Here is a 24,374-nt window from a genome sequence, read left to right as displayed (position 1 = left end):
GGCGCACAAGGCTAGGCTAGTACTACTAGGCCTAGGCGCTCGCCCACGGCCCACCCTAGCTGCCGAAGCGACCCCACGCCACGCGGGTCCCGTACAATAGCGAATGCGATTGCGATGCCACTCCAACTCCGATCCGAGCCCACGCACGCCCTTCAGAGGAACACCGCTGACTCCTCCACGTGTCGCGCATCAGCCCCTCGTCCCGCCGTCCCGCCGCGTCGCGCCGAGCAGCTCCTTGCTCCGCACTCCCGCGCCACGTCACCCCTGTCATCGCCGATCTCGCGTCGCTTGGCCTCCAAGTCCAGGTCCATGTCCAACAGACAAAAAAAAAACCCCGCCCCCGGTTCGTCACTTCGTCGCTTTCTCGTCGAGCCGCGACTGCCGACTGCGACCGAGAGAATTCTCTATCCGGTCCCCGTCCGGTTTGGTTAGAGTTCGCACTCGTGATTGGGTTGGTCGCTTGGTTCTTCCCTGCCGGAAGATACCTTTCGTTCGGTGTCGCCAACTCGCCATTCTTGGGAGGTCTTGGTCGGGACCGGTGCTGATGGAGGAGAGGTACGAGGCGCTGAAGGAGCTGGGGGCCGGCAACTTCGGCGTGGCGAGGCTGGTCAGGGACAAGCGGACCAAGGAGCTGGTAGCCGTCAAGTACATCGAGAGGGGCAAGAAGGTAGGTAGCAGTCTCCCGGCTTGAGCTTTTGTCTCCCCGTTCGTGCTTGGGTTTGGGGATTGCTAGTGCTGCTTCTAAAATTCGGATTTGTCGGGTGTTGGAGCCTTGGAGGGTCGTTTCATGATAAGAAAAAATGGGAGTTGCAGTCCAGAAAGAGGCTCTGGCTTGAGTCCTGTGTGTTTCTTGGATACTTTCATGAGTCGTGTCTGTCTGTGCAGATTGATGAGAACGTGCAGAGGGAGATCATCAATCACCAGTCGCTCCGGCACCCTAACATCGTACGGTTCAAGGAGGTAATTCGGAAATCTTGGACTCAATAATTCATTGATATCTTTACTGATTGTTTCTGTTGAATTTAATCGTCTCGTAGCACTGGCGCTCCTTTTGAAAGATAATAAAGGATAGCGTACGATGACTAAGGGACTGTTTGGAAGCCCCTAGTTTTTATGAAACTGGTTTATAAAAACTGAGTGGTTCCAAACATACTGATTTTCTGCTGTTAGCTGTTTGCTTGATGCACCACACTTCTAATTTGGAGGTCCAAACAGGAGTTCTAAAAGGTGCTAAAAGTGAAGTGTTAAACTTTAGCAACCAATAGCAGCTTAGCTTCTCAAGGCGTGCTAAGTGCTAAGATCCAAACAGGCAAACAGGCCCTTAGTTGTTTTCTGAGTAATATTCCATTGGTCATCGCTGCTCCTGTGTCTCTTAATCTCGTTTAGTGTGTGGTTTTTTTCTGTGAGTTGTCTAGTTGATTGGTAGCGCGTGTTTCTCAAAGTTGCAGGCTTGAGAACCCTAAGAAAGGTGTTGCAAGATTCATTGAGCTGGTTTTTAGTTGCTTTTGTTGTCTAATTTTTCACCCTTCAGTTGTATGGATTTTAGACATGTTTTTTCTAAAAAAATATGACCAAAAAGGAAGTATGACCCTTGCTGATTTTTTTTAAAACGAACAATTTGTCATCTTGATACTAAATTGTGTTGCAAAGCTCATACTTTGTACTGTGAATCTATTGGTAACAGGTTTGTCTAACACCCACACATCTTGCTATTGTCATGGAATATGCTGCTGGTGGAGAGCTATTTGAGAAAATCTGCTCAGCAGGGCGATTCAGTGAAGATGAGGTTTGTTTTGGCCTTATATTCGTCATATTGTCAGCCTATTTTCTCGCCCCGAACCACGTCAAACTAATGTTGTGTGCTCCCTATGTTGTAAACGCAAACAGTCCAGGTATTTCTTCCAACAGCTGATATCAGGGGTCAGCTACTGCCATTCTATGGTACGGTTTTGCTTCCAAAAGTCAACAAGTCCATGAATAGTGGAGTGTAAGTTTTAATGAGCTAACAAATGAAACACAGGAAATTTGTCACCGTGATCTTAAACTTGAGAACACCCTCCTTGATGGGAGTCCAACACCTCGTGTGAAAATTTGCGACTTTGGTTACTCAAAGGTGTTGTATACGGATACTGCGCCGGCTCTGTTATGCGTCCTAACTTTACCAGCAACTGACTTCTCTTGTGTCGTTGAATCAGTTACAAACTTTGCTAGTGTGCTTTTCAGTCTGCTTTGCTGCATTCCAAACCAAAATCAACAGTTGGAACTCCAGCATACATAGCCCCCGAGGTTCTTTCCAGAAAAGAGTATGATGGAAAGGTGAGTTGGTATTTACTTCACTTCATGCTTGATAATTCTCAGTTCTTTGCTGTATGTATATCTGCTTTTTCCCCCTGCATCAATCAATGAGATAAAAGGTTCGTGGCAGCGGCACTTAACAAAACTGGAAGTCGTAGTTCCTTCAGTTTTTGTTTGTATCATGTATTTTTAGGACTTGAAGTCGGCATCTTTCAGACAAACATGTTTTGTTTTCTATGTACTGCAGCAGTACTTACTGCAACTCATAAAAAGAAGGCCTTGAAAGTACTGACTACTAGAGTTTGACTCGTGCTGCATATAGAATTAGCATTGCGATTTGTTTCTAATGTTGTGTGGTCACAGTAACTTACCATTTAGGTACCAGTTGGTTTCTTGGCTCGTTTTCACTGAAAATGCTTGCACTGAAGACAAGCATGAATATAGAGCTGTATATCCGTCAAGTGCTGCTTTTAGGCTTCTGATACTTTACATCGGTAGGGTAGATTTTAACACTGCATGTTGTGAGAGAACTCATTCTCCTCGTCCAGGTAGCAGACGTTTGGTCCTGTGGTGTCACGCTGTACGTGATGCTCGTGGGATCATATCCATTTGAAGATCCTGAGGATCCAAGGAACTTCCGGAAAACGATCAGCGTAATCATCTCCCTTTCCCTTCTGTTGGTTATCACAGCTTGCTTCAGATGCTTGTTTGGTGATTCTGAAAGCAATTTCAATGTCTCGTGCTTGGCAGAGAATTCTTGGCGTGCAATACTCCATCCCGGATTATGTGAGAGTGTCTTCAGACTGCAGACGCCTTCTGTCTCAGATATTCGTTGCCGATCCTTCAAAGGTACTTCCTCTCTCAGTTCAGTAAATCCAAATCCAAGCTGGCCTAATCATCAAAGTTCAGATGCAAATATTTCATATGCTGATTATACTGAGGTGTGGATCCTGCAACCCTGGACAAACAATTTTCAGCGTGATGACTGACAGTGAATTTCTTGTTAAACGTCCTCTACCTGAAACTGAAAGAGGATCACGATCCCGGAGATAAAGCATCACCCGTGGTTCTTGAAGAACCTCCCGAGGGAGATCTCGGAGAGGGAGAAGGCCAACTACAAGGACGCGGATGCCGCCGAGCCGGCGCAGGCCGTGGACGAGATCATGCGGATTGTTGAGGAGGCCAAGACCCCCGGTGACATGTCCAAGGTGGTTGACCCGGCGCTGCTGGCCGAGATGGCAGAGCTGGAGAGCGACGAGGAAGAGGCAGACGCCGATGACACCTACTGATCGCTCCTGCATGCAGCTCAGCAGCTGCTCAGTCATGGTGTCCAGTCCTTTGTGCTGCAGACATGGCGCCGCCGAGCGCCCGAGCTTAACCCGTGCGTGTGATGACGGATGTTGTATTGCACTCTTTACGCTGTTTGTATAATAAAAGTCTGTACAACGCTGTACAATTGCAGATTGCCTTGTACAGATGAACTAGCGTGCAGTGATATACTCAGTCCCAAATTCTATGTTCCAAAACGGTTTAAATAATTTTATTTTTTAGAGAGATCAAAATAGTTTTAAGTATGATTAAATTTATATAATAAAATAATACTAATTATGATACCAAATAAGTATCATGGATATTTAAGTATGATTAATTTATAAATAATATTACATTATAATCAGCTACTACATGGATATTTAAGTATGATTAATTTATAAATAATATTACATTATAATCAGCTACTACAGAAAATTAAAGATAAAACGAATCATGACAGAAGCCAAAATATATTATATACCTAGTAATTTGGCACAAATGAAATCATTAGCTCTAGGGGAGTGAGAGTTTAAACTCCTAATCAACTGATATTTTTATACTTTATTAAAATAAAGTCTACCTGATATATAGAATCCAACTAGTATAATACACAGGGTCGTCTCTGAGTACTTTGGGCCGCCAGTACAAAATATAAAATTAGATCCTATAACATATAGTGTGTAGAGATAAAAATAACTTAAATTATGCTCTTTCATATTTGATCTATTCCTTGTCCTCTTATTTTCTCTATTCTAAAGCTAAAAAAAATTTAGCTTGTTTTGCAAAACATCAAATAATTCTTGCTATGTTACTAGAAAACTCAAAAAATTGGGCCCCAAAAATTTGGAGACCCTATGCCGTTCGCCCAGTTGCGCTGGACAGTCGACGGGTCTGATAATACATGTACGTTGTTGCGACGGCATGACTGTACAACACGTAATTACCCAATGACAAGCAAATGTAATGGGCTCTCCCCATTAAAAAAATTAAAGTGGCCATATGACCATATATTTTATATTAAACTACGGTTACTGCACTTTATCTTAGCCAATAGGCTGTAAAAATATGAGATGAAAATGAGACTTGCACCTTTTTTACAGCTAACTCGGCCACTCGTTCTATTTAGCTAGCGAGGTAGTACTATATAAAAGCATTGTATTGCGTGTGGCTTCACGTTGTATTGGGTTCTCACGGCCTATCTAAAAGATAACGGCTCATGTCACTTGACGATATATGACGATGGTAGATCGTATTTTAGATTAGAAAGAAGTATAAAGATTTTTTAAAAAAGTATGATGGTAGAAGTTACAAAAACTCATGCTTTATTATATTAATGTCTAGTTTGGAAACTTAAGGAGGTGTTTGGTTTGAAAAGTCAATCTATTATAGATGAAATGGTGTATGGTGACTTGGTGAGTCCACTCCATAAATTTAGGCCCTATTTGGTTTGAGGGACTAAAGATTAGTCAATTCATTTTAGTCCCATTTAGTCTCTAAATTACCAAACGGTAGAACTAAAACTGTGACTAAACTGTTTTAGTCTCTAGTCCCTTAAGAGATGACTAAAAGGGACTAAATCATATAAATTTCACTTTTACTTTTCCTTTATTTCACTTACACTAATAGCGAAAGAATGCTAAGAAGTATTTTAGTTCTCTTATAATTAACGTAATGTGTTTTAAATAGTTTTAGTTCATAGAACTAAACATGGTAGGGACCTGAACTATAGGAACCAAACGGGGCCTTAGTCTATTCCTTTCTCGCCGGTTCGGTCACCGTAATGTCAAAAGATTCCTCCAGAGCCTATTACAGGGTTATTTATTCGTTTCCTCTCCCTTTACAATACGGTAAAGCATACATGTATTAGGTATGCCACTCCTCTCTCTTGTAATTGGTATTCGGCTTTGGAAGACGCTGGAGCCGAGTCGGAATGTCGTCCTTGAACACTTCGACCTGCATCTTCAGATGTCCATCACGATTGGTGTCTTCAGCTTAGACCATGCCTTCAGCACTGCTGACATCCCCCCTCTCCTTTACAATCAGCTTGCCCCCAAGCTAGAGCCTTAGGAAAGCATTGCTTGATAGCTTCTTCGTCCTCCCAAGTCGACTGGCCAATTGGACGACCTGATCAGCAGCCGGGACTCCAACACTTCTTCTGGTACCTGCAACCCAGTAGACAGTCTGGAAAGGAATCAGTAGTCGGCACCTGATTGCCCTTGGCCAATTTCTTCAGGGATTTGAAGGTTTTGTCCACGTGTGCTTAGATATTTCCAGGGTTCCTAGAACACGTGTGCTTAGATATTCCTACGTCGAATACTTCTCAGGGCTAGTTTGGGAACACCGTTTTTTTAAGAGATTTCAATTTTTCTAAGAGAAATTAGTTCATTTTCCCATGGAAAAAAATTGGAATCCCTTGAAAAAACGATGTTCCCAAACTGACCATAAGCTTCTGATTTTTGGGACTTAAAACTTCCTCTTTTTTGAAGTGGGTTTTGGATTTTATATGACCAGAAGATATCTGCACCAACATTTTTGTTTACATGACCGGGACGGCTGTGTTTCGTTTGTGATAGATCTGAGGCATTTCATGTGGAAGGGCATTCTTGCAACAACCTCGGCTTGATGCACGCTGCAAAGCCATACAAGCTGTACAATTCCCGTTAGTGCTGCATCTTAGAAAACCATTCCTGAGTTACTGCAAAATGTTAGATGTAGTCTTGTCTAACTGTATAATATAGTTGATAGAATTGTGGATCCTACTAGGAATGTCGCGCAGGGAATAGGGGTGAGTGGTGGTTGAGCATGGTCGCAAGGAACGAGGGAAGCGGTTGGACGCCGTGGCCACCGCGCGTGAGAGAGGATGAAGGCGCTACAGAGCTGCAAGCAAGGAGAGGAGGAAGAAGGGGTGCCGGCTAGGTCTCCCAGCTCCAAGGAAGTCGGCAACAAATAAGTTGCATCTGTTTATATTACAGGAGAAACCCTTTAGGCATTGTTCCATTATTCTCAATACACATGGATTGGATAGGATTAGAAAAAATTCTTAAGAAGTTTGACTTGTTTGGGATTAAAACTCATCTAATCTCACTCAATCCACATGGATTGAGAGTTAACCGAACAAGCTCTTATAGTTCTGAGAGATCTAATTCTGAAACAGGAAGGACTATAAGCCTTATCCAACTAGAGATCTCATCTAATTTTTTCCTTATCCAATGATATTAACCAACTCTCCTCTTATCTAGTCTCGGTAGCTAACCCTTATCTTATCTAACTAATCTGAAGATCTTATATAGATCCAATCTAATCTGAAATACTAATCCAATCTAATTTGAAATAGTAATCTGATCCGGAGTACTAAAGACTAGGCTTATGGCCTTCGTCCCTGTACTCTAGCCATAACATCTCTCCCTGCCTGCAAAAACAGCTCATCCTCGAGCTAAAAGTTGAGGTAGGGGCGTCAAAAATTCATCCACCCAAATTAGTCCCTGCCACAACGTCGTGGTCATGAGGACCTGTTGCAGCAAAGACGTTGGCCAGGATGTCGTCGTCAATGAAGTCGGTCGACTCCAATTAGAAGAGTTGATAGACGTGGCCATAGATGTATGGTTCATCGCAGTTGTAGTAGAGTCCTTGGCGTTTGTGTTCTTCTTGTTTAGCCAAAGAGAGACGACCGAACTGGCGAGCAGGGCCATCGGTTTCTACCGGGGCTAGCGCGCTGCCCAGGTACTGGGGTGGCGATTGTTGTTGCGACACGCCCAGCGTGGCAGGGGTTTAGCGCACCGCGCCATTGGGGCGGTGGCGATGCATCTGCGCGAGTCTCGAAAGCCAACTAGAGGTCCCGCGGCTCGCAAAGCTCGACGTCGATGCAGATGTGGTCCGGAAGCCCGCCCACGAACAACTCAGGCTTTTGGGGTCCCGAGAGACCACGGGCATGGCAGAGCACGACATTGAAGCGATCGGCGTACTCCTGCACATAAGATATTAACGATAGACATGCGAGCAGACAGACGAGTGTCGCGAACTGTTGGGCAGAAGCGGAAGGTACACAACTCACAGAAGCGCTCCCACGAGGGCATGCCCTCATCCTGCTCGAGGGCATAGTACCACGTCTACGTAGTGCTGGTGTGGTGGTAGGAGGCCAGCCATGTGTGATTTGATGCCAGGGTGCGCTGCCCGCCGAAGAATTGCGCTTGGTTGAGCCAATTGGGAGGGTCCAGGGCACCGTCGTACGTGGGGAAGTCGAGCTTGTAGAATCGCGAAGGCGGCAGGTCAAGGTGTGGCCCGGTGTAGGTAGCGGGTGGCCCAGCGCCATAGGGCATGGGTGCCATCCACTCCCTTGTAGATCACCTCGATGTAGTTGGGGACGGAGGATGCAGTCGGCGTTGGAGACGTCACCATTGTGAATTGTGGCGCCGCCGTCGACGAGAGGATGTACGACGCGAGCGACGACGGTGATGGCGACGGTGGTTGCCGGCGGGCCTGGGCATCCAGGTTACCCGAAAATTCGGGTCGGATAATTTGGGTTTTCTAAAATTCGGTTTTGAGAACCGCTACCCGAAGTGTACCCGAAATAAGCGGGTATCCGAAAATTCAGGTACGAGTTTGGGTAATCCTAAAAATAACCGAATTTCACAACACAGTAGTGAACAAATAATGGAAGAATGTGCAGGTGTATCCTTGTATGTGTACATGTGTATTTGTATAGCAGCAGCAAAGCAGCATATGGCACATCGGCTTGCAACAGACCAGGAGTAAAAAAATGAAACTATAGCTCATTAGCTCTTTGGCCTACTCATGCTGTCATGCACACGGCTGCTCGGCTGCCCCTGCTATAACTGCCTAACTGGCCATCTGGCAACTGCAAACCGGGATCAAAGCCTCAAACAGCCAACAAGCAAAAAGCAACTAAGCAAGGGCGTACTGCGCACGGCAGCTGGAGGCCTGGAGGCTGGAGCAGACCGGACCTGCTGGCTGCTGCTCTGCTTAGTGCTTACAAGTTACAACAGAGAACACTAGAACAGACCGGCTGGCCAGTGACCACTGCCCAGTTTCAGGCAGACAGACCGGCGTTCAGCTTCAGCCCGGTTTCAAACAGTGAAACAGGCAAACAGCAAGCACATATTTCATAATTCCTCATAGTAGAATGTAGCCATTACTCCCAATAGCAATACAAGCACACATGGTTAGCTAGCCGGTTAGGATTAGTGGGTTACAAACGTGGGCTGGACTATTGCCTATTTGGGCTGCAGCATGTAAGGTGATTCCTACAACAATTCAGGTAATTTGGTGGAAATCCGGTACCGAGATGTGTGACCCGAATTACCCAAACAAAACAACGGGTTTTGGACTTACTATCTGAATCAGTAAGGCTTTGTTCGTTTATACCAATCCCGCTCTGGATTAGCATGGATTGGAATTAAATCCATGCCTCAATCCATGCCCCAAAATAATCCATGACTACTTAATTTTTTTTATTCGGTTAAACCCATCATGGAATATAACCCAAAGGTTTGGGAATTTTTTAAACTATGGAAGACATGGATTCTATCCATAGCCCATTAGGTATGGAACAAATCCATGAGATATTACACAAGTTTACATTAGAATCCATGGATCAAAAGAATAACTAGCTTTGAAAGTCACATGGATTTTTGATGGATTTAATCTCACCATGGAATTGGGTGTGAGATATGGATTCACCCAATCCATACCCGGATTAAATTCATGGTGGGATTATATCCCATGTAACCGAACAAGGCCTAATCGGGTAATTCAGGTACGGATATATCGGATCTAGGTTCGGGTAGTTCGGATTTGGGTAACGAGTAACAGGATTTCTGCCCAGGCCTAGTTGCCGGCGGCGGTAGGATTGGTGTCGCGTACGCCGGCAGAAGCGATAGAGCCGGCGGAGGTGACGCGGGCGGTGGTTGGGAAGGAAACGCCACACGCGCCATGAAGGCCTCAATGGTCGCCACAGAGTGCGTGAGGGTGGCGGAGTTGGCGTTGATGGAGGTGAGACTAGACACCGTGGCCTCAATGATCGCAAGGAACGAGGGCAGTGACTAGATACCGTGGCCACCACACGTGATAAAGGAAGAAGGTGCTACAGTACTCGCGCTATAGTGCTGCAAGTATTGTTCACGCATTTAGGGCTGCAAGAAAAGGAGAAAGACGGGGTGGCGGGCTGGCGGCTAGGTCTCCCAGCTCACTGAGGGAAGATGACAACAAATAATTTGCTTCTACTTAATTTCCAGAAAAAAAAACCCTTTAGAAGTATTTATAGTTCATAAGAGATCTAATCCTGAAACAGAAAGGACTCTAAGCCTTATCGAACTAGAGATCTCATCTAATTTTGTCCTTATCCAATGACAGTAACAAACTCTCCTCTTATCTAGTAAGAGTAGCTAATTCTTATCATATCTATCTAATCTAAGGATCTTATCTATAGATCTAATCTATACTACTTTATTAAGAACCTAATGTGGGTATCTCGTGCTACTATGACTTTACTCTCCACGCTGACACTCAGGGCCCGCCGCACGTGCCCCCACGTGTCCCATCTCAATGTCTGCCCAACACCCGATCCCACCGTGCAGCTACCACACTGAGCAAAAATATTGAAGAGTGAGCACTCGAACCCGCGCCTTCTACTATAGAAATTTGAGGCTAACCACAAGACCACACATACCTAAGTATCTTAGTGTTTAGAAATAAACAATAATTATATTTGAATAAATATCTCAATACATATTTATATGATATATAACAACTATAGCAAAGTCCGGGTAACTAGATAGTTTAATCTGAAATACTAATTCAATCTAATCTGAAATAGTAATCTGATCCGAAGCACTATAGACTAGGCTAACTAGAGATATCATCTAATTTTGTCCTTATCCAATAACAGTAACTAACTCTCCTCTTATCTAGTAAGAGTAGCTAACTTTTATCTAACTAATCTGAAGTTCTTAACTATAGATCCAATCTAATTTGAAATAGTAATCTGATCAGGAGTACTATAGACTAGGCTTATAGCCTTCGTCTCTGTACTCCAGGCATAACAATAGCATTACAGTTTACTCACAACACAGGATGAACCTCAGTGAAATATAGAGATTCCATATGCTTGCTCACCGAATACCTCGAATGCAGCGTTAAACTAATCTAGCAATTGGACGGTCATAACAAGAGTCTAGCGAAGCGATCAAACTCAACAATAAAATTGACAACGAGTAGATGCCATTTGAACAAGCTGAAGTGTTTCAACGTAACAGCAGCAGCTCATCATAAGCTCATAACACAAGTCGTTCACTGATTAAAACTGAGACCACCTAATTTCTAATTCAAACCTCGCCCTTCCCCCCTTATCCATATCCATATCCCTACACCTACATCACCATCCATACACAATAGTAAGATTATATTGCTACTGACACAAAGTTAACAATACTAGCATGAACAGCAGTCAACGCAGAGCGAGGAAGGATGCACACAAGGTTGACAGAGCAGAACTAGAGCAACCGGGCTACATGGATTGATCAGTCCTCTTCCATTGCGGCAGAGGAAGGGGAGACCCTGGCCTTCTTGTGCTGCTGCTGCTGCTGCTGCTTACCCAGGAAGGCCTCGAGGAAGAGCTGTTGGGCGTCGAGCATCGTCTGGGTGCGCTTCATCTCTGACTCCATTCGTTCCTTCTCCATCTGAAGCGACAGCTCGAGCCTGCGCTCCTCCATACGAAGGAACCCCTCCCCGACGGACCGCAGTGCGGCAGCCACCTCGGCCATCGCCTCTGACTCGGCGTCGTCCTCGCCGCCGCTCCTCTCCGGCTTCACAGCTGCCGCCGCGGCGGGCTTCGTGCGGCAGGCCTTAGGGATGGTGAAGCGCAGCCCGCTCCCGGCCCCGCCGTTGGAGATGAGCCCGTGCAGGCTCCTGCTCCGCACAGCCTCCTCGGAGGAGGAAGGGGAGGACACAGGGGAAGGCGGGGATGCCGGCGGGGCAGGGCCCTTGGTCTTGATCTTGACGATGGCGTTAGGGCTAGGGTCCGGCACGCCGCCGCCGGCGAGGTCGTGGAGGAGCGGGAAGAACGGCCACTTGGGCCCCTTGGACCGCCCCGCGGATCGCGACCGCTCAGCGCGGTATCGCTTTCGAAGCTTCTCGATCTTGTGGCGGCACTGCACGCCGGACTTATGCGTGGCGGTGGGGAACCGACCGCAGCGAGCGGTGACGGCGTTGGCCACGTCGTCCCAGTCAGCCGCGCGCAGGTTGCCCTTCCTCAGCGCCTCCCACCTGTCGCGGTACGCCTCGATGAGCGCGAGGGTCTCCTCGTGCGTCCAGCACGGCGGCGGCAGCCTCCGGCCGGAGCCCCCGCCCCCGAGCCCTATTCCTCCCCCCGAGGAGGCCGCTGCCGCGGCCGCAGCAGCCGCCGCGGCGACGTGCGCGGACAGGGGGGGCAGGTCGGGAGATGAGACGACGTCGTCCCTGGCCGCATCGGAGGTCGAGGAAGACATGGCCGATCAGCTGCGGCGGCGAAGGGAGGCGGCTAGGGTTTGGTGGTGGTGGTGGTGGTGGAGATGGGGAACGGAGGCGGAGGTGGGGAACCGGTCATATAAGGAGCAGGAGGCGAGGCGGTGCGGTGGTGGGCCGCGGGCATGGGCCGCGCCCGCGGTGAAATGACCGGCTACGGAGGGCATCGCCCACCGGTGCGGCCGCGTGGGCGGGCGGAGCGGTGCGGTGGTTTTGCGGGGTTTGTCGCAGAGCCGCGTACTCGCGGCCGATGGACGAGGCCTGGCCTGAGGGCACGAGCCTATGAGGAAAGGAGGCGCGATTGAAACGGCACGAGGCCACGGGAGTACGGCGCCGCACCCAGCGGAGCCCGTGCCGTGGTGGGCGCGGCGCGCGAGCGCCCGCCTCCGCTGCTCCGCAGCCGCGCGGCCTGGCCGTGTTGTGCCCGTGGGGCGTGTGGGAACTTGGATGGGGATGGATAATTCAGCGGTTGGGTGGGTGGCGAGTGGCGGCCGCCCTGCCTTTTTCCTCCTCGGTTCCGCGCGGCCTAGACCTGATATTTTCATTCGCGAGATCCAGCCGCAGGGCGCTGTTCAGTTTGCGGAAGTGCGTGACGGGGCGGCCAAAAGTCAAGAGATGTTTGTTCAAGGACTAAACTGTAGCCTATGTTACATCAAATATTTGGAAGTCAAATACGAGTATTAAAAATAGTCTACTTATAAAATTAATTATATAGATAAAAACTAAATAATGCAATTTTTTTGTCATAACTAATCTATAATTAGTAAATATTTACGGTTGTATCACATGAGTGAATTATGGACTAATTAGTTTTAATAGATTGGTCTTGTTGTTTAGTCTTTATCTGTATAGTCGGTTTTATAATCAAATTGTATTTAATATTTATAACTAACATTTAAGCATGTGACATGGACTAAAATTTAAAAACACCAAACAAGGCCTTAATATTCTCAATGGCCTATCTCCTGGGCAAAGTGTATAATTGTTAGCTCTTCATTATTAATATAGTAACCCTACTTATCTCTCTTATAATTTTTTGGTTCTTATAGCTAAGTTGTATATAGGTTTATAACACACTTCTCTCTCCTTCACATGAACATTTAGCCTACTTACAACCTCGTATTATACTTGCTCTAAGGTTGTCTCCAAGGGTCACTTGTAAACAACCTCTAATGGTATATAGAGAAGCACAATTCTCCGATAAAAAACAATCTTCGTATATATATTGTATTTTCATTCGCGAGATCCAGCCGCAGGGCGCTGTTCAGTTTGCGGAAGTGCGCGTGACGGGGCGGCCAAAAGTCAAGAGATGTTTGTTCAAGGACTAAACTGTAGCCTATGTTACATCAAATATTTGGAAGTCAAATACGAGTATTAAAAATAGTCTACTTATAAAATTAATTATATAGATAAAAACTAAATAATGATACATTTTTTTGTCATAACTAATCTATAATTAGTAAATGTTTACGGTAGTATCACATGAGTGAATCATGCATTAATTAGTTTTAATAGATTGGTCTTGTTGTTTAGTCCTCGTCTGTATAGTCAGTTTTATAATTAAATTGTATTTAATATTTCTAACTAACATCTAAGCATGTGACATGGACTAAAATTTAAAAAAGAGAACCAAACAAGGCCTTAATATTCTCAATGGCCTATCTCCTTGGCCAAGTGTATAATTGTTAGCTTTTCATTATTAATATAGTGACCCTACTTATCTCTCTTATAATTTTTTGGTTCTTATATCTAAGTTGTATATAGGTTTATAACACACTTCTCTCTCCTTCACATGAACATTTAGCCTACTTACAACCTCATATTATACTTGCTCTAAGGTTGTCTCCAAGGGTCACTTGTAAACAACCTCTAATGGTATATAGAAAAGCACAATTCTCCTATAAAAAACAATCTTCGTGTGTGTGTGTGTATATATATATATATATATATATATATTGTATATTACGAGCCCTGGCTTCGATAACTAGAGGAAGCTCATGTCAGACGGTGCAATCCGGTCGAGCTGGACCAGGTCCGGGCTGCAATAAAAACACCCACACGCCGTCAGGGATTAGGTTTTAGCGGGGGCGGCGGTTCCCTCGGGCGTGCGAGCGACGGCGATCCTGGGGGCCAGCGACGGTGTCGCCCCGAGGCGGGCGAGCGACGACAACGCTCCACCAGGAACGGGCGACGGCGACGCTCCCGAGGCTGGCGGGCAAGCGGTGACGGCGCTCCCAAAGCGGACTGGCGGCAGCGGCGCACCCTAGGCTCGGTGGCAACGGCGGTTGTGCGAGGCGCGATAGGCATTGGTATTTGCGTGCAGTCCCTCAGACATGCCGAGCATACCGAGGGAAGTCGCCGAACACTCCTTGGACATCCGAGCCCACTTCAGGCCGGTGAGGCAGCACCTGCGTTGATTCAACGAGGAAAAGCGCAGGATCATCGGGGATGAGATCCACAAGCTCTTGGCGGTCGGATTCATCAAGGAGGTGTTCTTTCTTGCCTCGATTAGCGGTTAGAACAAGATGAACAATTATCGAAGTATAAAACTAAGTACTTTGCTTGCAAAAGTATTGCTTTCAAAGAATGCAGAATTAATACAAAGCAACATGAGTAGCTCTTTCTTGCTTGATCTCTCTTTTGTGGCACTTGTGAGGCTTGGATGTGTATAGAAGTGTTGCTCTAGTAGATAGGAGTGAATCCCCAACTCTTGTGCATAGTGTAGATCAATGAATCATGTGAATGGGCTGGTTGGGGTGGCTTTTATAGCCCTCAACCACCCATGTAGCTGTTGAGGCGCATCTACCAGAAACTGCACTTAGCGGACGGTCCGCGGCTAGGGCCCGAACGGTCTGCGACCCTCCAACGGTCGATTCTGACATATTCAACGGATACGCCTGGTAGATCAACGGCTATCTGCCTCGGTGACACCACGCCGACGGTCCGCCCTTGGTCTCGGACGGTTCGCGTCAGCTCTAGAATTCTGTTTGCTCAACTTGTCACCTTCGGGCTGAACCAGGTCTTCACATGCGGACGACCTGTGAATTATAGCCAGACGGTCCGCACTGTATAGCTGGATGATCCACGATTTAGAGTTCCTGGCCGAAGTAAAAACGGTTTCGCGGACGGTCCGCCAGTCGGACGGTCCGCATTCGGTGATTTCAGAACTTGAGTTTGACTTCTCGTTGATCTTTGCACAATCTTCTCAAGTTGCTTTGGCTAAACTTGAGAGAGATCTTATGACTTAGACAAACATCTCAAGTGGCTTTCCATCTAGTCTAAGTCATGGATCATAAACATTTTGATTCTTTAACTCATATTTCTTTTTTTGCTCAAACTAGCTCCAAGATAGTGATATGTTGATTTCGAGCTTTCCAACCTTTCTAGAAGTGTTGAATAGGTTCCTCGGGGTATTTAGAACTTATCCAAAGAGTATAACTATTGGTAGTTCATCTATTCCATGTTTTACCCCTATTTGGTTGTATCTGAGTGGATTGCTACTTAGAGACTAAACTGCTAAACTTATGAACCTGTGAATCAAAGAGTAGGCAAACTAGTTAGTCTGAATGGTTGTGAAGGTCATCAAGCACCAAAATATAAGAAATGGTTTAAGGCCATTTCCCTTTCACCAGTTCTACGCGAAGCAAACGCATATGCCAGCTTAGGCCCTACAGATGATCCCAATAACGTGGTCGTTCGCGGTGTGGGGGTTGGACCTCGTCGGTCCTCTGTAGAAGGCACCCGGTGGTTTTACGCACCTGATGGTGGCCATCGATAAATTCTTCAAGTGGATCGAGGTCTGGCCCCTCGCCAATATTAAATCCGAGCAGGCGGTCGCATTCTTCATGGATATCATTCATCGCTTCGAGGTCCCCAATTCAATCATCACCGACAACGGCACCTAGTTCATAGAAAAAAAGTTCCTCGGCTTCTGCAGCGATCATCACATCCGTGTGGATTGGTCGGCGATGGCTCATCCGAGGTCCAACGGGCAGGTGGAACGTGCCAACGACATGATCGGTCTTAGTTTTGACTAAAAACAAAGCTACGTGACCTATATTTGTTATGGGTGTTGTGAAGTATACTGAAGACAGATGCAAGCAACGACTTGGATCTTCTACACAAAATGGTGCTGTTTGTTTCAATGCAACCTACTAAGGGCTTGTTCGGTTCTACCCTAATCCATATGGATTAAGGGGGATTAAAGGGGTTCTAATCCCTAGCAAATCAAAATCTCTCTCAATCTATATCAATTCCCTCCAATCCATATGGATTGAAAATAACCGAATAAGCCCTAACGGTGCTAACCGTGGCAAAGGAATTAAAAAACGCTTTTTGCTTGGTTGGGATGGCGGCTGAGGCACTGAAGGGAACCATTAGCACTCCTAGCTGGTGAGGGGTAAAATAGTTCCCCTGGAACGGATCAATTTACGCTGTAGTTGATACGGGCCCAGCCATCCAAACAAAAAATAGCACTATACATACATCCACATCCACGCCGGAAATCATTGGTGGTCTGAAAAAGACCAACCAAACAGCTCCTAAATTGTAGCGCTAAGGAAAAAAAAAAGGCACCAGCAAACATGTACAATTTCTGAATCCATGAGTGGCGAAAATCTATAAAACCAATTAATTGTTTGTCAAAACAAAGCAGACCCTGAAGTCTGGGTACTGGGATACAATGATCACTGGTGCCATCAAGCATTCAAGCCCGAGGACAAACTGCTATTAGTACCGGTAACTCGAACCATAGCCACCAAGGCCTGAAGACGGGTATCTACTAACATCATCGATGCTAGAATAAGACGGCAGTGATGACGAGGGATAGATTGAGCTGCCATATTGTGAGTAGCTGGACCTATATACTGAATCTAATCCTGCCCCCACATAACTGCTCCTGACAGGTTCTCGGTGTGCAGCCAACGAGTCCTGGATAAGGATATGGTATCAAAATGTTTACAGTAGTGGAAACCGAAACTTGCAAGGAAGAATAACGTGCTATTACCTGGATGAGCTGCTGTGCAGCTTGCACCTGTGAAGATGTCCCCTTTATTTCAACAGTAATATCATCAGGACTACCCAAACTCTCCTGAATTGTAACAACAGCCCCACTATTAGCTCGTATGTACGCAATATTTGCTCCTTTAACTCCTATAATGTCTTCAGCATAGGTAAGTGGGATTTGCATGGTTTGGGTTATCTGCATACGATAAGTTCTTGTCAGCAAGACAGCAACAGCTCAAGGTCAAAAAGAGAAGCTCTGTCCGACCCTTCATGCACCAGGCTACCTTTTTTTTGTAAGGATCAATGCATGGAATGCACAACAACCAGGCAATAAAGAATTCAATTGTGCTTATTCCACCACATGTCTTATGAAAAGAAATAAAGATACATACAGAGCCAGAGATAACTCAGACCTGTGTAAGTAGTGAGCCAGCACCATGTACTGCAGAGGGTCGTAGTGTTGACAAGGCTGGATCACGCCCATAAAGTGATACGCCTGAGCGATGAATGTTATGATCTACCAAAGATTCTCGTTCAAGGTACAGAGGATCCCTCTTCACTTGAAGAATATAGTCATCTAACACTGAAGGTAGTTGATTCACTTGTGCAGAACCAATTGAAGGACGTGACATATCGCTCCAACCATCACCATTGCGATCTTGGCTCACTGTAGTATTCTGGAAAAAAAGGTAAAAATGATGAATCAAAAATGATATGAAGGATGCTCTAGTGATGTTTAGCATGAGTTGAAATGCATCCTTACAGTCTTTTCAAATAATGGAAGTACACTATGATCAACCAAAAACTTCCGAAGATGATTTGAAACTGCTTGCAGTGCTTTTAGAACTTTCTCTGTATCGCCTTGTATCTCAACTATCCTTTCATCGTCAGTTACATAGAATGGTCGTTCATGTTCATCTGCAGATATTTATAACCCAAAAACCATAAGGATAATTTCAATTTTACAACTTTTCTAATGCCATAATGATCTGTGTGGGATGCTGATTTTATAACTTATCAAAGTGTTTGTACTTTCTATAAGCAAGAGTTCAATACAGCTAATCCAAACATGCAAGATTGATGACACACAGTTGAAATAAGGTTAGAGCTCCTAAACACATTAACAGCAATATAATAAAATTACTTTTAACAGTGGAAGTTCTCTCACAAGAATGATAACATTTATTAGTCCAGTCAAATGTCTAATACTCTAAAAAACAATGGCACTCATTTTGCTAAAACTTCAGGAAGACAGCACCATTTTGCAAGCGAAATGCATAAAAGCTAAAGCTTGCCAGAAATTCATCAGTTACATTGGAAGCAGGGGAAGAAGATAAGATATTAAGTGTAATAAGACAATCAACTGCTCTACAATTTACAAAATTAACTGTGTATCAAGTATCAACACACAATGCATCAGTCCAGAGAAACACCTCACCTACTGATATTACCCGTATTGTTGCACTCGTGCTCTCCTGGATTGCTTTGATAGTTGCACCTTGCTTCCCAATTAGATTAATTGCCTGAGCTCCAGGAACCAACAATCGGGCAGCACATACATCAGGAGTAGCAGCGGCCTGAGTGCCCTCAGCAGCTCCATCTGTTATCCCAGTGACACGCTTAAAAACTCTCATGAGAGCATCCATGGCTGGAGGTAGCTCCAAGTCTGGATCTTCTTTTCCAGAAACCAAAACCTGGAATATCCGACATCCATGATTCAGTGAAATCCAAAGAGACCATGAAACATGATACTATATTAACAGAATAGTGAAAAGGCGCTATCCAATGTCATATTTAAATTCATCCAAGAGACAAACACAATGAAGATAGTTATCCTGCTTAATTGTGCCAAAAGAAAAGACAGCTACCATCCACCATTATCATCCAACTGGCCATATGGTAAATCTCTACATGTGCTGCACAGCATATATAAGCATAAAAGCATATTGAAGGCTCACATTATCATACCCTCCTCTGTAAATAACTGTCTCCTGTACTAGCATTAAACATTCTGATATATGAATATATACAGTTTTTCCCATATTTACAATCATCATAACAAATACAACACACACTAAATATCACACAGAAACAACACTGATGCATAGATTGACCAGAATTTCCAACCATCAGAAGATTTCCACTCCCGTCCTAATGTCCTATCTGTTTACATAATAACCAAATCAGAAAACACTTGCAGTACCACGGAGAGTCAATTACACCACTCCACTGCTGAGATATTTTTGAACTCATGCCCATCCCAACATTCTTTTTTTCACAAAAACATAGCGAGTGCATCTCATATTTATCGCCAGCTCAGACAGGTAAAATATAAATAACAATAACAATAACAATAAAATCAGCTCACAATACCAAGCAACCTCAATAATTCACAGTACAAAGCATCCTAATTTTGAATTTGTTAACATCCTTTCGCGTCAGAGAAGACATAAACCCATTAAGCATCAGCAAAAGTAGCGCTACTCACGATACGCTCGGTGGCGCCGACAGGTCCCTCGAGGATGCGGACCCTGGCCTTGGTCTCCTCGACGAGGCGCTTAATGAGCTCGCCCTTCCGCCCGATTATGCTTCCGACCTTGAGCACTGGCACCACCAGCCGGAACACGCTGTCCCCGGGCCACCCGGGCCACCTCTTCGCGACCGCCGCGGCCTCCTCCATCGCGGCGGCATCGGCCTCCTCGGCGACCAGTGGTGGCAACGAAGCTGGCGACCCGACCTCGGCAGCGGCAGATGATTCGGCCATGACGGTGGCAGTACGGTGGAGGGGGCTAGGGTTTGGGTCGGGGCTGCGGAAGGCGTCGCGGGTCGCGAGCCTCCTCGGCAAGTGGAGGGGAGCACGAGGTTTGCCCCTGGCCCGGGTGGGTTCGCGATTTGGCTTCTCACGGGCTCAACTTGTTCACAACGATAGATGGGCCGGAAGTTTAAAGTGTTTCTGAGGCTGTCTCCAACAAGCGATCCATACGGTGCTCTGAACCGAAAATAGGCTGTAACACACCAGTTGCAGGCCTCCAACAGCAGACCGAAACAGAAGACCCAAATATAGAGCAGGTCCGCACGCGACCCAGAAATAGGGCAGCTTCGACCGCGACCCAAACGCTCCAGAACCAACGGCCCATATCCGTTCCAGGAACTGATATTAGCGGAGTTATTGGAGGGTTTGCTGCACCTGGCCACTCCGACACGTGCACTCTTGGAAGGTCAACTCCACGTTCATTCTGGACCACCATATTGTGTAGAATGACACATGCATGCACAATGTTATTGAGATCATGCTGATTCCAAAGACGAGCAGGGTGATGCATAATCTTCCACTTGGCTTGAAATACTCCAAAAAATCTCTCTACATCCTTGCGGCATTTTTCCTGCTGTTTAGCAAACACCGATTGTTTGTTACTGATTGGGCGACTTATGCTTTTCACCAAAGTCACCCAATCAGGATAAATCCCGTCAGCAAGGTAATATCCAAGGGCATAAGGGTTTCCATTGACAGTAAAGTTAACTGGTGCTGTATTGCCATTTGCCAAATCATCGAAAACAGGAGAGCAACGCAACACATTAATATCATTGTGAGATCCTGGAAGACCAAAAAATGCATGCCAACATCGCACATCCTTTGTCGCAACTGCCTCTAAAATAAGAGTAGGCTTTCCCTTATGACCCATGTACATCCCAGCCCAAGCGGTAGGACAGTTCGCCCATTCCCAATGCATACAATCGATACTACCAATCATTCCAGGGAAGCCACATGCCTCATTTTCTGATAAAATGTGTTGCAACTCGGATTCTGAAGGAGGCCTAAGATATTCAGGTCCAAAAACTTCAATTATTGTTTTAGCAAACTCCTTGATAGTTTGAAGGACTGTGCTTTCTCCCATACGCAGACCTTCATCTAGAAAATCTGCTGGACCTCCATAAGCCAACATCTGCAAAGCCACAGTACACTTTTGTCTACTGGAGAATCCCAACACACCAGCTGCATTTCTTTTTTGTCTAAAGAACTTATTTGCAGCTGCCAATTTATCTTCAATCTCCAAGAAAAGGGATTGTTGCATACGGAACCTGAGCTTGCAGTCATTGAAGAAACAATATCAGGGACTGAATTTTTGATAATGTAGTTTAACATAGATAATAGTAGTATTAAAATAGTATTAGCAATATACCTTCTGCGGAATTGCTCAGGGTTGAACAACGACCTCTCAATAAAGTAGTCATTATTCAGTTGAATGTCGCCACCAATACGGTCGCGTTTTTTCATCTTATGGCCAACAACAGACCCTCCCCAACGCCGCTTCTTCCTCAATGTTGCAACCAAAACAGCACATGCTTCAATTTCTTCATTGTTCTTATTAGCTGCAGCAGACCCACACCAAGTGCTTCGGTAGTAGTTAAAGGCCATGGCTGCATGAAAAAATCAGATTAATTTGAGTAGTTTGGTCAATCAGGCAATAGTTGCAGCAGATTCACACCAAGAATCGAACTCAAATTAGTAGTAAATAGAAATAGTTTCACCATGGTGTAAAACGAAGAAAAGAAGCAGCTTGGGGGCAATATTTACCTACGGACTGTAAAAACGAAAAAAGGAATAGGATTCCTGTCAGGGAGAGAAGAAAATGAAACTTGCCTTGAAGCGAATGGGAGAAAATGAAGATGCCTTCCAGCTCTGCTGGACGAGTGGCCGAGCAGGCTGACCGGCGACGTGGGCAACAGAAAGTGGGAGGTCTTGGTTCTGGGCAGCAAGAAGCGGGAACTGAAGATTGAGATGATTGCTTCCCGCCTTTTCTTGCTAAAACGGTTGATGGAGGCCCATTTTAGATGGTCTGTTGGAGAACCAACAATTTGGGTCTCCATTTCAGCAGACCCATTAAGACGCATACGGCGTATGGGTCTCCTGTTATTGGAGACAGCCTGACCTCATATACCGTTATGGTCCCATTAACTGCCTTTATAAGGACATGTGATAGTTTCGAACTTTTTGCCGTTTAAATATACGGCACGGCACCGTATGGTATGGTATGTCGTATGTGTTGGGCAGAGGCCGAACGTGACTGTCATCGTATGGCGAAGGTTTTTCCTTTCTCGGCTAACCAGTACGTAGGACCACAGACAAAGGTGTCTTCGACTCTATGACTAACCGAAAGGTATTATATATATTCTATAAATATTGTAGGGATCAGTTTGTTTTATATTGTAAGCGATTTTCCTTTCATCTCACAACTGTTTTGTTCCTAGATGATGCCTGTGTGGAAATGAAATGGATGGAATGTCTATTTCAATCGGGCGCATATCTAGGTGATGAGGTAATCTATGATTAGTTTTTCATCTGGTGACCCTGGTATGTATAATTTTTTTACTCACCTTAGTATTTTTAACCATAAATTACTTGCAGATGATAGATTGTTACATAAATTTAATAAAAACTAAACAACAACTAAAGTGCAGATCTGGAGGTCGTGTACACATAGAAAATGCTTTTCAGTTCAACTTTCTAAAGCGAGACGGTGATGTTAAAACTAAAACAGATGAGCTATATCCAATTACAGATATGGCACAAATATGTAGTGCTGAACGAAGGGTTTTACTCTATCTAGACCATGATATGGTAAATATTAGTTTGCAATTTAGATGGTTAGTGTTTACATGTATTTTATTTTTATGAAATATTTATAAGTATTTTGTAGGTGTTTATTCCGATAAACATCCGAGTAACGCACTGGTATCTTGCCGTCATCAATGCAAGAAATATGGAGATACAAGTACTCGATTCACTTGGTACTACATTTGAACGCAATGACCTCACTAACTCGGTGAGTTTGCACAAACTAAACAATTACTAATATTATCTCATTAACTTAGCGCAACATCTGATTCCATGTTTTACAAAAATATAAAGATTAAAGGGCTGCAAAGGCAAATTGATATGGTATCTCAGCGTAAAGAGTTAAAAGATCACAGGTGGCCAAACCTCCAAGTTGCTTCTTAGCCGCTGAGAGAAATAAATATGGGATATGCAAAGCAGACAGATGGGTATGCCATAAATTCTTCTTAACTAATTTCTTCGTACAAATGTTAATTTTGACATTTTATTCATGTATATAATGTAGCTCTTCATGTGGCTTATTTCTTTTGAACTATATCGAATACTGGACAGGGGATGAGCTGTCTAACAGTTTTACCCAGGTATATTATTACTACTATGGCATATATGCACATCTACAGTCAGTGTTACATATAATGCTAAGTAAATTGTTTCTTATTTGCAGGATGACATGTCACACTTTAGAAAAAAATTGGCTGCTATATTACTATCTTCATACATGAACAAAAGAAGGGGATATCTGATATACAAATATGATAAAGAAGTTCATACTGGAAGCCCCTCTGATGTTGAGATATTAGATAGCCCAACAAATCATAAGAAGAGGAAACTACTCTATGTTCTTGATAATAGCGAGGTATTGATGGAAGATGAGGATGGCCCCATTACTCAAGCAGACTTACAAAGGTGGTTTGTTGATGAATGGGATAAAACAACTCCTACAAAAGTATCGGCGGATGGGTGCACAGACGACTTTTTAATGAGTGGTCTTTCCACAAAAGACATGCCAGTGACTAAAGCCGATTTAATAGATGTGCTATGTGATTACATTATGGCAATCCAAGACGATAGGACATTAGAGTAAGTGCTCATTGTTTTGTCTATTTTATTTATACCAATTACGTAGAGTCTTGATATAGACTTCCATCATGTCATGCTACATTACAGGATGATATGGGTGCGAAGTTTCAATCCTTTTAAGATAGAAATATCTGTCAAAGACCTATAGAACATATTAAGTATAAATCTAGATATGACTCTAAAATGTTTTGACATGGCTGTTCGATTGCTTGCTAATAAAGAGTCACGTAGGCCGAAAGGTGAAATCATAAAGAATAGAAAGCATTATATGGACATGCGCTTCTGGGTAAGTTTATTTCCAATCAATAATGTAGCAATATATAGTATCTATCTATATCTAATCCTCATGTGGTCATGTATATATATTTATATTTATCCAGAGAATGATTGGTTTTGGTAAACTACCAAAGTACCATGAGGACCCTACAACAGAAGAGTTAACAAAAACACTCGATTGTTGGCCATCAATGAACTATTATATCATGGCTTGTAAATATGTAAGTATGAGTTCATTTCAAATGTATTTATAAAGGGCACTTCTTTGCAATCC

The 24,374-nt window shown here is 44.7% G+C and overlaps 3 protein-coding genes across 5 annotated transcripts; 1 reads left to right on the top strand and 2 right to left on the bottom strand.

Moving 5' to 3' along the window:
* The first annotated feature begins 266 nt into the window (after nt 1-266).
* LOC100216611 (SnRK2.3) lies at nt 267-3,849 on the top strand. 3 transcript variants are annotated; one of them, XM_035964216.1, is made up of 9 exons: nt 267-667; nt 886-960; nt 1,685-1,786; nt 1,888-1,941; nt 2,021-2,113; nt 2,224-2,316; nt 2,844-2,948; nt 3,046-3,144; nt 3,273-3,849. In XM_035964216.1, the coding sequence occupies exons 1-9, from the start codon at nt 545-547 to the stop codon at nt 3,282-3,284; spliced, it is 756 nt and encodes a 251-aa protein (XP_035820109.1). In that variant the 5' UTR covers nt 267-544; the 3' UTR covers nt 3,285-3,849. The 3 variants fall into 3 exon arrangements, with proteins under 3 accessions (XP_035820109.1, NP_001136496.1, NP_001168073.1); NM_001143024.1 differs by having other exon boundaries at nt 366-667; nt 3,327-3,816; NM_001174602.1 differs by having other exon boundaries at nt 379-667; nt 2,212-2,316; nt 3,327-3,817.
* Nucleotides 3,850-10,822: 6,973 nt separating this feature from the next.
* On the bottom strand, nt 10,823-12,144 carry LOC100273299 (uncharacterized). Its single transcript, NM_001147740.1, has one exon. It carries the CDS (start codon nt 12,105-12,107, stop codon nt 11,142-11,144), a length of 966 nt encoding a protein of 321 aa, NP_001141212.1. The 5' UTR covers nt 12,108-12,144; the 3' UTR covers nt 10,823-11,141.
* A 4,573-nt stretch (nt 12,145-16,717) lies between these two features.
* LOC100283534 (nucleic acid binding protein) lies at nt 16,718-20,042 on the bottom strand. Its single transcript, NM_001156434.2, has 6 exons — nt 19,616-20,042; nt 18,566-18,821; nt 17,891-18,045; nt 17,541-17,804; nt 17,129-17,323; nt 16,718-17,052 (listed from the first exon to the last, which is right to left on the bottom strand). Exons 1-6 carry the CDS (start codon nt 19,889-19,891, stop codon nt 16,852-16,854), a joined length of 1,347 nt encoding a protein of 448 aa, NP_001149906.2. The 5' UTR covers nt 19,892-20,042; the 3' UTR covers nt 16,718-16,851.
* Between the last annotated feature and the right edge of the window lie 4,332 nt (nt 20,043-24,374).

Source organism: Zea mays, chromosome 1 (genome assembly GCF_902167145.1).
Source record: "Zea mays cultivar B73 chromosome 1, Zm-B73-REFERENCE-NAM-5.0, whole genome shotgun sequence".
Classification (NCBI taxonomy): Eukaryota; Viridiplantae; Streptophyta; class Magnoliopsida; order Poales; family Poaceae; genus Zea; species Zea mays.
This window is presented reverse-complemented; position numbering and strand designations above follow the sequence as displayed.